The 13,268-nt window shown below is 39.0% G+C and overlaps 1 protein-coding gene across 1 annotated transcript in view; it reads left to right on the forward strand.

The window, feature by feature from the left end:
- LOC308129225 (metabotropic glutamate receptor 4-like) overlaps window positions 1-10,370 on the forward strand; it is a gene marked incomplete at both ends in the record, with an annotated part of 145,833 nt that extends 135,463 nt beyond the window's left edge. Inside the window, 2 exons of the mRNA XM_080495069.1 lie at window positions 6,594-6,840; window positions 10,321-10,370. Coding sequence (XP_080351195.1) covers window positions 6,594-6,840; window positions 10,321-10,370 — 297 coding nt within the window. The remainder of the gene's footprint in view (window positions 1-6,593; window positions 6,841-10,320) is intronic.
- Between the last annotated feature and the right edge of the window lie 2,898 nt (window positions 10,371-13,268).

The following is a 13,268-nucleotide window of genomic DNA, read 5'->3' on the forward strand; positions in this document are numbered from 1 at the left end:
GCTGTCATTTCATGCTGGTTATTATTTAGAAGTTTGAGTTGAATTTGGTTGTGCATCTCTCTGGTTGAATGCTTATATATCTTCCCTCCCCGATGTTCTATTAGAGTACTGCTGTGTGGAGGGTGATTGCTACCGGATGTCTTTTTACCCCTGACTACTGGTGGACAGCTGCATGATAGTAAAGCAGTACATGGAAAAAAAAACCCAAACACATTCACTGATTAACAAAAGGGTAATAATTTAATCATGTAGTCTGGCAATTTTCATATTTTTGATTCATACAATATAATTACAGAGACTCATGACATTGAATAATGATGGTACACTGTATATTATTTGGTAAATACAGCATACTTTAAAAAAAAATAACTGTGTAGTTTTTTGAAATGTAACTCGCATCACAGAGGTCATTAAGTTTGTCTCAGTGGATGTTGTCATCACACAGTCCCACTTCATGTCATCTTCAATTTGCACAGTGTAGAATGGAGTAAATGTAAAGGATGGTTAAAATACCACAAGTTTGGTTTTTTGTTTTTTTAAAGGTTTGATCAAAATTTGGTTCATTTTGAAGCATTAACAACATTCAGACCAAACCTGAATAGGCTCCCTAATGTCATAAAGCAGACTATTATACATTTTGAAAATCACAGGCCAACATTTCCTCCGGCGGTTCTGTTACCAATTGAATATCACACAGACCTTGCAAGCTGAAAATTGAAGGTACTCCGCTATGGTGTGCCAGACATGATGTGGCGGGGGTTAAAAAAAAAAACGAAGACCCTCTTACTGATTCGCTGAGCTGTTACATAAACAACGTTCTTATTTAAAGAATTGACATGTCAAAGCAAACACACCTCATAATCATCGTACTGTAAATGACAGGCCCCACAAAGCCCCACAGCCCACGTCGACACGTCTTTCAGAGCAATTAAATGCTCCAGTTCCTCCGGGTCTTGATTTACCTTATCTCGCCTGCGTGTGCACTCATCACCAGTTTACAGCAGGCCTCGGCATTACAAGCACAGTCATTTATTTGTCATCTGGTGCCAGGATAAATGTAACGAATGCCACAGGAGGCTCTCTCTATCGTTCAAACCCAGACATCTGGTCCATCTACAGAGTGTCATCGCTGAACTTTACGCTAGCTACAGGAATAGATTCGACACCTGCGTACCTGGAGAGACTAAATCAACGGCTGTCCTGAAAGGCTGAGGCGGGAGGAGGAGCGTCAGACAAAAGCATGCATGGGAGTGAGGCTTCAGCACAATAGGCTCAGCTGAAATTCAATCAGCCCACACAGAAGAGGTCCTGCCATTACAGTGCAGTATTGCGCTGATGAATTGAGTGCTGTTGTTTATTCCTCTATGAAGTCCCCATCACACTATTGGCACTGTCAACAAGATGACTACGAAATCTGCTGCTTGTGCACTAGTCAGACAAAGAGTGGCAGTTACAGTGAGTTCAATAAGACCAGAGTCAGACAGGAGTGCGCTTGTGAGCGCCGGCGGTTGCACCCGTTACCTGTCCCCCCCCCCTTCACTACCGGCTCTTTTGCATGAGCTTCTTTTTGTCTCCTGTCAGTCGTAAGATAAACAGTATCATTCACAGTAACTCACCACAGGCTCTGGTAATAAATAATGAGAATTGATGCTATGGAGCAAAGGGATCTGTGAACATGTTGGACTTCACAGAGCAGTTGTTGCCTTCATTAGGCCCACAGCACTTTAGCCCTCCGCGTCTCGCCTGTTGACCTTTGGGTGCTCCGATAATGGTTGAATGGGCCAGTAAAGCTAATGAAGGCCAGAGAATTGTGATCTTTATAAATGACGTTCTCCCATGAAGCTATGTTATGGTGTCCCCCAAGGCTTCTATTTGTTTATTGGCTTAATTAGAGTGCAATTATATTGAATTCTCATGCAGCCAACCCCTCTGCTGAACATTTCCATAGCTTGCTGAGAAATAACACAGGGGCTTAATGGAGAGTGGGAATTAAATAGTTTATATCAATTTGATAGTTTGAGTCCTGAAGCAGTGCCTCTCTGGGATCTTTGGTTGAAAATAGATTCTGGTTACATTTATTAACCCTGAAATTAATCCGACATCAGCATTTATCATGGAAGTTCTCGTCATGTTGTGTAGAGTCCTTCTCTCAAGTACGGACTGATAGAGCCTCAATGTTTTCATAGCTTCCAGTTCAGTCATTACCGCTGCCATGAGCAGCTTTCTCCTCTGTTTTGCCTCAGGCCAGATCTGCTGACGGCAACGTGATGATATTAGTGCTGTATATACTATACAGCAGCTCGCTTTTATGAGCTCCAGTCGCTGAATACTCAGGTGCAGCGCAATCAGGAGGGAACAAATTAATGGAGTGAATCAACGATTCTGTCTGACGCTGAAAAACAAAAACTCTGGTTTCTCAGCTCACGTGGCTCTAAAAGGACTGAGAGAGGGTTTGAAGGTTTTATTTTCTGATGAATTGCCAGAGAGACAAAAGTGTATTGATTTTCCAGGCTACAGAATTATTTCATAGATTAATGTCACTCAAATATCAATAAATATACATTTGCGTTGAATTGTGGTTTGAAAAAATTAATACAATATGTTAACAACTCAATTCTTACGGTTGAAAGTATTTTATTGATAAAGGATTGTTGGAATTGAAAAATAATTACTGACAAAAAGAGTGCTGAAACATAAAAAAAAAAAATACACTCACACTGTGATGTAATAACAATTAAAAGAAAAGAGAATTTTTAAGTTAATGCCCTCAGCAGTATGGAAACGAGAATTCTTTTGGCTTGTCAGTCACCAGTGAGAAAGATGCTTTGATCTGATAAACCAGATAGATATCTATAAATATAGCATTTGAGGGCTAACTCGACACGTGACAGGTCACTCTCAGTAGTAAGCTATCATCAGCAGATTTCAACCAGTGAACCTCTGGTTACAGCCTACCAAACCTTTAACCGTTGTACAAAAATACAAATCAGATTTGTGTCTGAAATTATTATTTCATACAAAATATTTAGGGGAAAAAACAAAGAGAATCACTGAATCCTATATCAAAATTTTATCTCATGATGCCTATTTATAATTCATTACTCAGTCAAGTATGAAGTTGCTGTAATGTAGTATAGATTACAGCGTTAAGGGATAAAATGACCCCATACGTAATCATTACCAATAGCTATGTGACAGTAGATGTAGATGACACATTTTGATCATCATACAGAACCATGTTATTTTTGGCTTTCAGTATTAAAAATTAAACCTTTTGGACTTTCTTTCTTTTTTTTTAATAGAGATTTCAAAGATGAATGAATTAAGAATAAATCTGCATGTTGATCCAATAACCTAAATAAATACATTCACCAGCTAAAATATGACTAAATATTTTCTTTCTGTTTTTGTTGCTCTGGGTTATTGTTTGTAAGTTGTACAAATTTTCGGTTATTCATAGAATTTATAAATTCGGCGTAAATAAGCCAGTGGCTTCATCGTATATTTCTTTTCTTGGTCAATTAATGTGAACAGTATATGTTGGCACTTGTATTTTGCATGTGTTGAATAACCAGCCATATTTAAGTACAACCCAGAAATAAACCATGCATTCAAATATACAATTCATTCATTCATTCATAAACGTTTTCATTTGAAAAAAGCTTGTCCTGTGACACTGAATCTGAATGCATTACTTTACTGTTTGGGATTCTTACTTTATGATATATATTTTTTATTTTCATTGTTCACCCAACATGTCCAAGTATATATTTCGGTGTGAAATAGAGTGACTTTAAAGACATTATTCTCGGGTGAACGGCGGCGGCACGCTTTCTTTTCTGTTTATGAGAGGAACAGCTTGGGTTCAACAGTCCGTCCCCGAGGCGCCACTGAACCGAGCCTCGAGCAGTTCACTGGTTAACGCTCCCTGCAGCTGGGAAGGGACCACTGCAGCTGTCCCTCTATCATACCGCCTCCATTCTTCTCTCCAGCCAGCAGTCCCACGTGGTACCAGGCCTGGCTGAGATGAGATACGGGCAGTCTGCAGGGAAAGCACCAATGAAAGTCACAAATAATGAAAACAAACAAGATACTCCAACGGAGGTCTCATCTGGGGAACTAAATGCTGCTTTGCTTTGATGAAAAAACAGCAGTCAACCTACTTGGGGCGGGGTAAAAGAAAGAGATTTAACTCTAGAGGTTAGCATCACTTAAAATCCAAACTTTATGTGTGAGGGTTTTTTATTTAATGTCTTTAACGTCACGGCCACAAGGAAGAGCAGACTGTGATTTGCTGGCATGCCGATACTTAAATCATATATGTGAATGTTTCAGTCGGTTGAAGTTGTAAATCAGGCATCATATATCCTGAAGAACAATTATCCTCAGTTTTTTTGTTTGAATCCAAACCTCATTTCCACTTAGAGTCACATCATTATGCCCACAGCAATATTTCATATTGAAAATCTGCCGAGAAAACAAGACACATGTGTCCCTTTTTTTTGGGGGGGGGGGGGGGTGAAAACTATTTAATGAAGCCTATTTAATGTGTCAAATTGAATTAAAAGCACACAATAAACAAAAAGTTAAAATCCAACATAGAATATTGTTTTACCACTACATTTGTTGTTTCTTTAAATTGTGGATTTACTGTTGCGTAAACTGGAATATATTTACTTTTCCCCCAGTGGCAAATCTTTCTCATATTTTCACAGGCAATCGTCAAGGTGATAAAATACATTTTCATGGGTGAAGTAGCTTTTGATGGTCACCCAAAATTAAAAGATGATTTAGGATTTAGTTCTTACAAAGACATTACTCTCCACAGAGCCTTACACTACACTGAAATAAAACATTTCACTGTGGCTTAAGATCAAATTTGAGTCAAAATTTAACAAATTACTATAGTGAGATATGAGACAAAAGAGAAACACAAACCACAGTGAACTTTATATTACCATTGTTTCCATACATCAATGTCTGAAACATCAAAACTTGACGATCATCAGAATATTTACATTAACACGGATAAAACTCCGAACCCAGTATCAAATGAGATGAAGAGCTAAATTACATGATTGCGTTTCACTTTCATTTAATTTTGGCCTATATTCAGACAAAAGTACCGGCAGTTTGTTGACTTCTTTAAGGAGATCATTTAGTTTTCATCAGCGTTCTAAACACCAGCTTTGCCCAAGGTTAACAGACGGTATTACTGATCAGAAGTTAACCAGGACTCGGTGACATGGCTCAAATAGTTATCCTCAATATTTATTTTTATTGAGTAGTAAATGCTAAACTAAATATCCCACTAATCATGATGTGTGTTAATGTGTTCACCTAGAAGGGTTTTTCTAATATAACATTATCCAGAACGTGGGTTTATGGCTGGTGAGTTCAGAATAAGATTGCAATTAAAATACAATATTGAGACAGACATAAATAATCTGAATCATAAAATTTTATGCCAGGACATTTAATTAAGGCCAGATAGAGAAGGTGATAGTGCTTTTCAGGTCATCGGCCCGACTCTTTGAAACTGTCCATAAATCCAACCTTTGTGACTTTGTGGGTCTCTTTTAAATTACACTTATAACTCTTCCATTCAGACTTGCCTTTTCCCCTCTCTTATCATTCTATGGCCCCTTTTAGTGATTATGTATTGTGTTCAATGTCATTTAATTACACACAATCTCCTTCTGTCCCTTTCTTGTTTGTACAACACTTTATTGTTACGCCCATGAGAAGTAATGTAATCTTCCCATCCTACCCATCCATCTATTCATTTACTCATTAATTTATCCATGCATCCCTCTATCTATCCATCCATCTCTTTATTCTTTAATTTCCTCAGTCATTCATCCAACCATCCACCCACCCACACCTACACAAATACATACATGACAATATCCAAAACCAATACATCTGGAAGGCCAATGTGGGTATTATTGTTATCGTCAAGGTAACACCAGACAGTTTCAAAAGAAATCATCTTGTATTTAATAACTAGTTTTCTTTCGTCTTCATTAAGATTTTATACATCCAGGCATGGCTGCTTGTGATTTTAGATTGTCTTGTAACTTCTCTTGTGTTGTGTAATGACCTATCTGCCAAAAAACATTATAAGGTCACCCAGTCTTTAAATTTCTGCAGTTTTACAAACAGTTAAAGGAGACAGGGTGAGGATGATGCTCAGTGTTTTCCTCGCTCCTGATTGAGATAATCCAGCCATGTGCCACGTTTTCTTTTTTTAATGGGCCTACTTGTTATGACTCAGAATAAGATCCAATTGACTCTTCATATCTGTAGTCAGGCAGAGGAGATGGCCATACGAAAACTAGCATAGCAGAAAATTAAACAAACATGGTGGCCTTTGCTGATATGCCATAAAAACTGATAAGATGCTGATTTAAATCAAGCTTTAGGTGGATGGAGTTGATTAAAATTTGAAAACAATTTAATCCAGTCCAGTGAACAGGTCATTAGCTGCATTTACAATAATAATGTATTATAGTACATGTCACCTGTACCGGTCAAGGCCAGTGTAGGCAAATCCGATCTTATGCAATGTCTACTGGTGTGTGTGTTTGCAGATGTACATCCAAACGACCACGCTGACCATCTCCGTGAGTCTCAGTGCGTCGGTGTCCCTCGGGCTGCTCTACATGCCAAAGGTCTACGTGGTCCTCTTCCACCCCGAGCAGAACGTGCCCAAGCGCACACGCAGCCTCAAGGCCGTGGTGACCGCCGCCACCATGTCCAACAAGTTCAACCCCAAAGCTGGACTCAGACCCAACGGAGAGGCCAAGACCGAGCTGTGCGAGAGCCTGGAAACGCAATGTAAGATACACACGTCCTTATTTTTCTTTTTTTTTTCTTTCTTCTGACTATTTTGTCCTTCAGTATCTGAATTTAACAGACGTGACGATCCGAGGCTGAGTAAAAAATAACTACTTATCAACAGATGTGTAGCATGTTATTTCGTTTAGTTGGTGGGGGGTTGACTAGCGCGAGGAAACAATACCGGATTCTCAATTATATCTGTGGGGGGCTGAAGTCACAAGGAAATTGATTACAGAGCAAAGAAGCTCCTCTCCAAACTTCAAAATATTTCCCTCTGGTGCTATCTTTTTTTTTTTTTTCGTTATTTCAACTTTATTTTGATGCTGTCAAACATTTTAAAAGCGCCTTGTACCTTTTCACTGTACACTATTTACACTCCTGCTGCAATAATTGATTAATTTGGGTAATTCACAAGAATTTAATAGTTTTAACAACTGATCACTTGTCTGAGACAGGACTCTTTGGTGGCTGCTGTTGGACTATTTCTTGGCTGGGAGCAGTGACTTTGGTAAGTTTCCGCCGCTCGCTCCACGGCTGCTCCCACCCAGAAATAGTCAGCCATGAAATGGGGGAAATTTTCATTTTCACAGTTTGATTTTTCTACAAATTAAACTCACAAGTCAAAAAGTTTTAATTGGTGAACTTTAACGCATCTTTGCTCAGAATTGAAGAAGCAATTTCCTCACGTTTCCAGTTTTTTCACTCAATTTTACTTCTATTTGATGAGGATGTCTTTTCTAAAACAAAGACTTATCTGACTTAAGAGAGAACTGGGAAAAGTAACAGCCATTTAAAACACAAAAAACAAAAAGCAAGTATTCAAGGACAACAATACAGTGTAGGCATAAATATTCAGTGAAATTATTCATAGATCTTTACTTCTCTTTGACAGTTATTTCATGATTAACTTCCAGACAATAAGGTATATTTTTCCAATCCTTCATTATAGGATTAGGTTATAGGATTAGGTTATTTGTGTGTTTTGTGAAATCAAAATGAGCCCTCAGGAACCACAAACTTTGAGAAACATTTTTTTGTGAAAATTATTGTAACTAGAGCAGGGGTGGGCAATCCTGGTCCTCGAGGGCCGCAGTCCTGCACGTTTTAGATGTTTCCCTGCTCAAACACACCTGTTATCATGATGAGGCTTTGCAGAAAGCTTGACAAGGAACCACTAATTGCTGTCAGCTGTATTGATGTGAGGAGACATCTAAAACGCGCAGGGCTGCGGCCCTCAAGGACTAGGATTGCCCACCCCTGAACTAGAGCATGAGTGAGTTAAAGTGAGTTAAATGCTCTTGGGAGTCTAAAAATAGAAAAAGTTATATTTTTACAGTAAGAGTGAAATAAAACACAGATACCATGAGAATGTTTCTGAGTTTAGTTTTTCCTGTAAAATGTGAATGTGAAATAGTAATGGAACTGACTTAAATGCAATACAAGTCAAATCATGCCAATTTGCAAATTGCCAGAAAGATCGCAGTATTATTTTCCTCGACAATATAAAAGTTGTTTTTTTTTTTTTCTTGTTGAAAGGTTAACAGTATGGTGTTCATTTTGCACACCTCTGCTACCAATAGTGCCTCAAAACAAACATACCCAAACAGCCAGTCATGTTTCCACAGGTTTTGTGGCCATCCTATATTCTCCATTAGGGACAGTAAGGATGGGGGGATTGAAAGGAAAGAGGAAAGCATGCTTTTCACTCCTGCTTTTCATAGTTTAACTTAACTATGAGATTTGAACCTCTGAAGTCAAACTTTCTTCTCTAACCTCTTGACCACTACTGTCTTACATAGTTGGTTAGAGTCTGAAATTGAACAGATTTACTCAACAGATTTATTGATTAAAAAAATACTATTATATTCTAGTTAAGACACAATAAAGCTAAGCAAGTTATTAATTTTAGCTCAGTTTGAATCTATAGATATTTTTTTAAAGCGAAATCGTTAAAAAAAATTCTTATTTGTACCCTTCATTCTCATTCGTCACATGCTAAAGATTATACCTGAAACAGTCATCAGGTGAAAAGATTGCAAACAATCGAACAGCATTTGACTTTTCTCCTAAGCAGCTGAATCTTCAGCGTGCGCTTCCTCCCCATAATCTCAGTGCCAGTAAAAATGCTTGGCATCACTGTATCAGTGACACATTGGATTTATACAAGCAAAGTCAATAATGACTTCAGCAATTGACTCAGCAGAAATTACTCATGTGACGTCTAACATGCTCTTCCTCTGCGTGCCTCAGGCAGGAAAAGGTTTTAATCGGTCACGTCTGTCAACCGAGATACAGTCCCGCCATCTGGCCCCCAACTCTGACGGCACGGAGCCTTTTGTCACACATTTAAAAGCTGCATTTCCCTCCTTTACTTTTAATAGCGGCAGCAGTGAGAAATTATCTCTTTCAGAGAAGAATAAAAAAAAGCTGACAGTGTATTTACTGTTAACACAAAAACAGAAATCAATATAAATGGTATAGCAATGTACTGAAAGAACAATGGAGCTGTGTTGTGAGAGCCTTCAGCTCTAACAGCGCATCGGGTACAGCCGCTTTTCTGTACGTTAACACACAGAAAAGCATTAATTCAATTCTTACTCGAAGTCTCTAAGGTTAATAAGGACTTTTGTTCCAATAAGTGGCAAGAAGGCACGGATGCAGAATTGATAGCCAGCCACACTTCATCCGGATGCGGTTAGCGTTTACAGGGGGCCCTACAGCGCATGGATATTTGAATAAGCGCCATTTGTCATTGTCATCGCCGATGTGGACATACGGCTTGATGAAATTGAAAAATTCCTGTCTGGGCCAGCTCCCACAACTGCTGCGATCTGGTGGCGATATGTCAGGATTTATCTGCTCCACCTCGGCGGATCAGCTAACACGGTCTGTGGAGACAACTGCAAAGTCGAATCCTGATAGCTGCAGACAAAAAATTTAAATAAAAGGAGCTGGTGGTGATTTCTTTTGGGTGTCAACCAGCGGTGGGCAATTAATTCTCCCCTGGGGCCACAAAAAACTAAGATTGCTGTGGAGAGCCAGTTCTCTTCTTTTTACTATATATCTCTTTAAAAAAAAGCCACATGCTATGTTATTCTCTTAAGCTACCGCTCTGTTCTTCTTGAGATGTTTTGGCCATTTAAGCCATAATCATTGAACACAGTGATCTGATTCTCACAAAATTTTGAACTCATTGGGTTGATACATAAAAAAAAGCATCAGTATTCCTTTCATCTTGTTTTGTTGATTATCATTTGATCCATAATTTGTCAATTAAATTCACACAAGCCATTTGAAGACAACCAGGGGTCTGACAGATGAATATAAATGGAATTTGAAACCACTATTTGACATTTCATTTCAACCTTGATCAACCAGCCCAAGAAAACTGAGAAAAAGCTGCTCATCTTACAGATTACGATAGCACACCTCAACTCTTTTTGAGGCTCAATCTCCTTCTTACTTCTTCTCTTTCAGCTTTCTCTACAAAGCAAACCTACATCAGCTACAGCAACCATGCAATCTAAAGGGACAAAGGTTCTTATCACAATTTGGGATTTTCACCAAGGCAGCGAAAGATGAAGAAGAAGAGAAAAAAAAACATGCAGTGGAATTTCACACGACTGGCAAAAAGAAATAAATAAATAAAAGTGGATGTGTGATTGTGCGGGTGGATTTCAACGATGCATTGCCCAAAGACGTGACACGATGCGGAGAGACCACAAAGAGGTGCAGGGATGGACAATACAAGAGACCAGGACTGATAACAGTACATTTTCAAAGTCCCATCTTCTGTCTGCCTCACAAGGAAACACACACACACACACACACACACACACACCCACACACACGTACACAAAAAAGAAAGAAAAATGAGAAATACTTGTATGGCAGCGGCTGAGAGACTGAAGGATGGATCTTTCCTTTGGAGTGTTTACATTTCAGTAATGCCCCTTTTCAAGGACTTCACTGGCAACCTGAGCATAACTGACTGAAACCGAACTGAAATCAAGAAAATGTTCAGGTGTTCTTAATGTCGTTCGCAAGTTTTACAAACTACAATTAATCTTGATTTCTTGAGGCATCACAAGGAATAAAACAAACACCAAAAAGGCATGAAAACACAGTCCGTGGACTTAAAAAAAAAAAAAAGGAAAAAGAGGGAGGGCTTGTGTTTGTTTTTTTATTTCTAAATGTATTCTGGTCTCACGATGACAGGAAATGGGGATCATCTCCAGACCAAATGCAACAGATACCTACCAGACACAACTTATTTTTTATTTCCTTCTCCGGGATCCCACAGAGTTCACAATACTGAATTTGCGTGTGAGATGGTCTTTGCCGATTTTGAGCATGCCAGTTTCAACATCCTGTGTTGTGTTGTTAAAGAATATAAGAAAAAAACAAGGAAAAATAAAAAACGGGGAAAAAAAAAAATGAAACCACTATCTTTGGAATGCGTTTGAACTCTGTTGCAGCGTCGTTAACAATTGTTTGGGCCCAAGCCTATTGTACGTTAAAAAAAACTGTTCTCAAATGGTGAAGGTCTAGTGAGTGATTGTTTATCTGTGCTTACGTGAGGCCATGATTTGTATTACCAGCCCAAGGCTGCCACTGCCCACTGCGTACCTGTATGTGCTTTTGAAAACAGTGGCTCGTGGTTGAACTGAACAGTGTTTTAGCCAGGAGATGTTGCTGTGAGCTGCCATCCAGGATGTCCCTCCCATCACTGCCACCAGCTACTCTCTTGGTCTCACGTACGTCACGTCAGGGTGAAGCTTAGCTGTATAGATCCATTAGTGGGGGGGGTGGGAGAATTAAGATGAAGTATACCCTTGAGAGGATCACGCAATATGCCCTGAAGTTGATATCCATAATGGTCCAGATACTGAGAAAATTCATTACTGTACATGTCTTCCTCAGGCACTCCCATGGTAAGGAAGAAGTGTCGGGAAGTTGTAACACTTTTTCGACAAATGAAAATCTAATTGCAAAGCGATACAATATCTCAATCAATCACCCTGAGCTCAGTGATCAGATTAATAGTTGGTTGGCTTGGTGCGGTTTAAAAAGCCCTCTAATGTCTTGGGGGGGGAAAAAAACAAAAAAAACATTGTGGGGTCATTTGTGTTGTGAATTCAATGCTGCTTTCCATGCCTCCCTCTGTATTACTTTCAACACCATTTGTGTTGCAGAATAAAATGTGAGTGCTGGCCAAATTAAATGGCAAGTTAATGTATGTTATTAAATAGATTGATGATGTCTGCTTTATGTCCTGACATATCCTACAATTGGAGAAAATGTACAAAAAGATACAGTGCCTGGCTATCTGACTATGTACTTGTAAAATCTCATGAAAACTAATGAAGTGTGTGTGAAGCATGTTTAGGTTTTTTTTTTTTTCATTTGTTTTTTTTTATATACAAAAATTTAATTTCTATTAAAAATGTTTCCAATCTTCAATGTCTGTTTGTAGGTTTCATTCCCATAAAGCTGCCACAGTATTTCATAATTTGATCATTTTGTTCAAAGGAAAGAAAGAATTATCCTCCAGTAGGTTATTGCAGTCAACCCGCCTTGGACTGCGTGTTCTCTCACTAAAATACTGAAGGATACATTAGCAGACTTGTATTATCTCCGGCTCCATGATTGTAGAAACCTCTGTGTGCTTTCTCCCCGTTGTGAAGAAACAATGGTGATTAAAAACAAGTTTGTACACCCAAAGGGAAGAAGGACAATGGCTGCCATCCTCTGAATAACATGTTGCTACGATTGCTCTGTTAATAGCACTCCAAGGATGGAGAGCTGGTGGAAGGAAACATGAAATTATATCAAATGAATGGGTAGGCTCTGCTTAAAACCAAGGCCCCTGCACGCGGGGAGCTCTCTGTATATAGATACATCTCCACGCCTCCCCAATCCTGATGCTCGCCCCGCAAAAGCCTCACAAATAACAGTTGTTGCATAGCAAGGGTGCTAAATGCATGCCCAATTGCAAGACATGGCAATCGTGTGCGGCCGAATATACATCCTCTTCACAAGGCACAATGTGGTGTTCGCAGTGTGTCTCGCTGCAGTTCCTGCCTTCCTTTATATTACAGCAAATTCAGAAATATGGCAGCCTGTTCCGACTGAAATAATGAAAACCATGCACGGTGTTACGTGACACTTTCTGGGGGTAATCTGACGCATCATTATGCATTTGCTCAAAAGAAATATTTACTGACGCGTCAGCTAGAAGTCACAAACTCACAGACTTTTCAGTCCATCTGCACTTCACACAACTGATGCATATTATAGGGGAAGAAAGAGATTTTTGGCTGTCTGCCAAATAAAATCTATACTGGAGAGACACTGATGTGGGAGATGAACTAAATAACCTCTAATGTGATTTTTTTTATTTTTTTAAACAAGCCAACAAAACT

Source organism: Blennius ocellaris (genome assembly GCF_963422515.1).
Source record: "Blennius ocellaris genome assembly, chromosome: 4".
Classification (NCBI taxonomy): Eukaryota; Metazoa; Chordata; class Actinopteri; order Blenniiformes; family Blenniidae; genus Blennius; species Blennius ocellaris.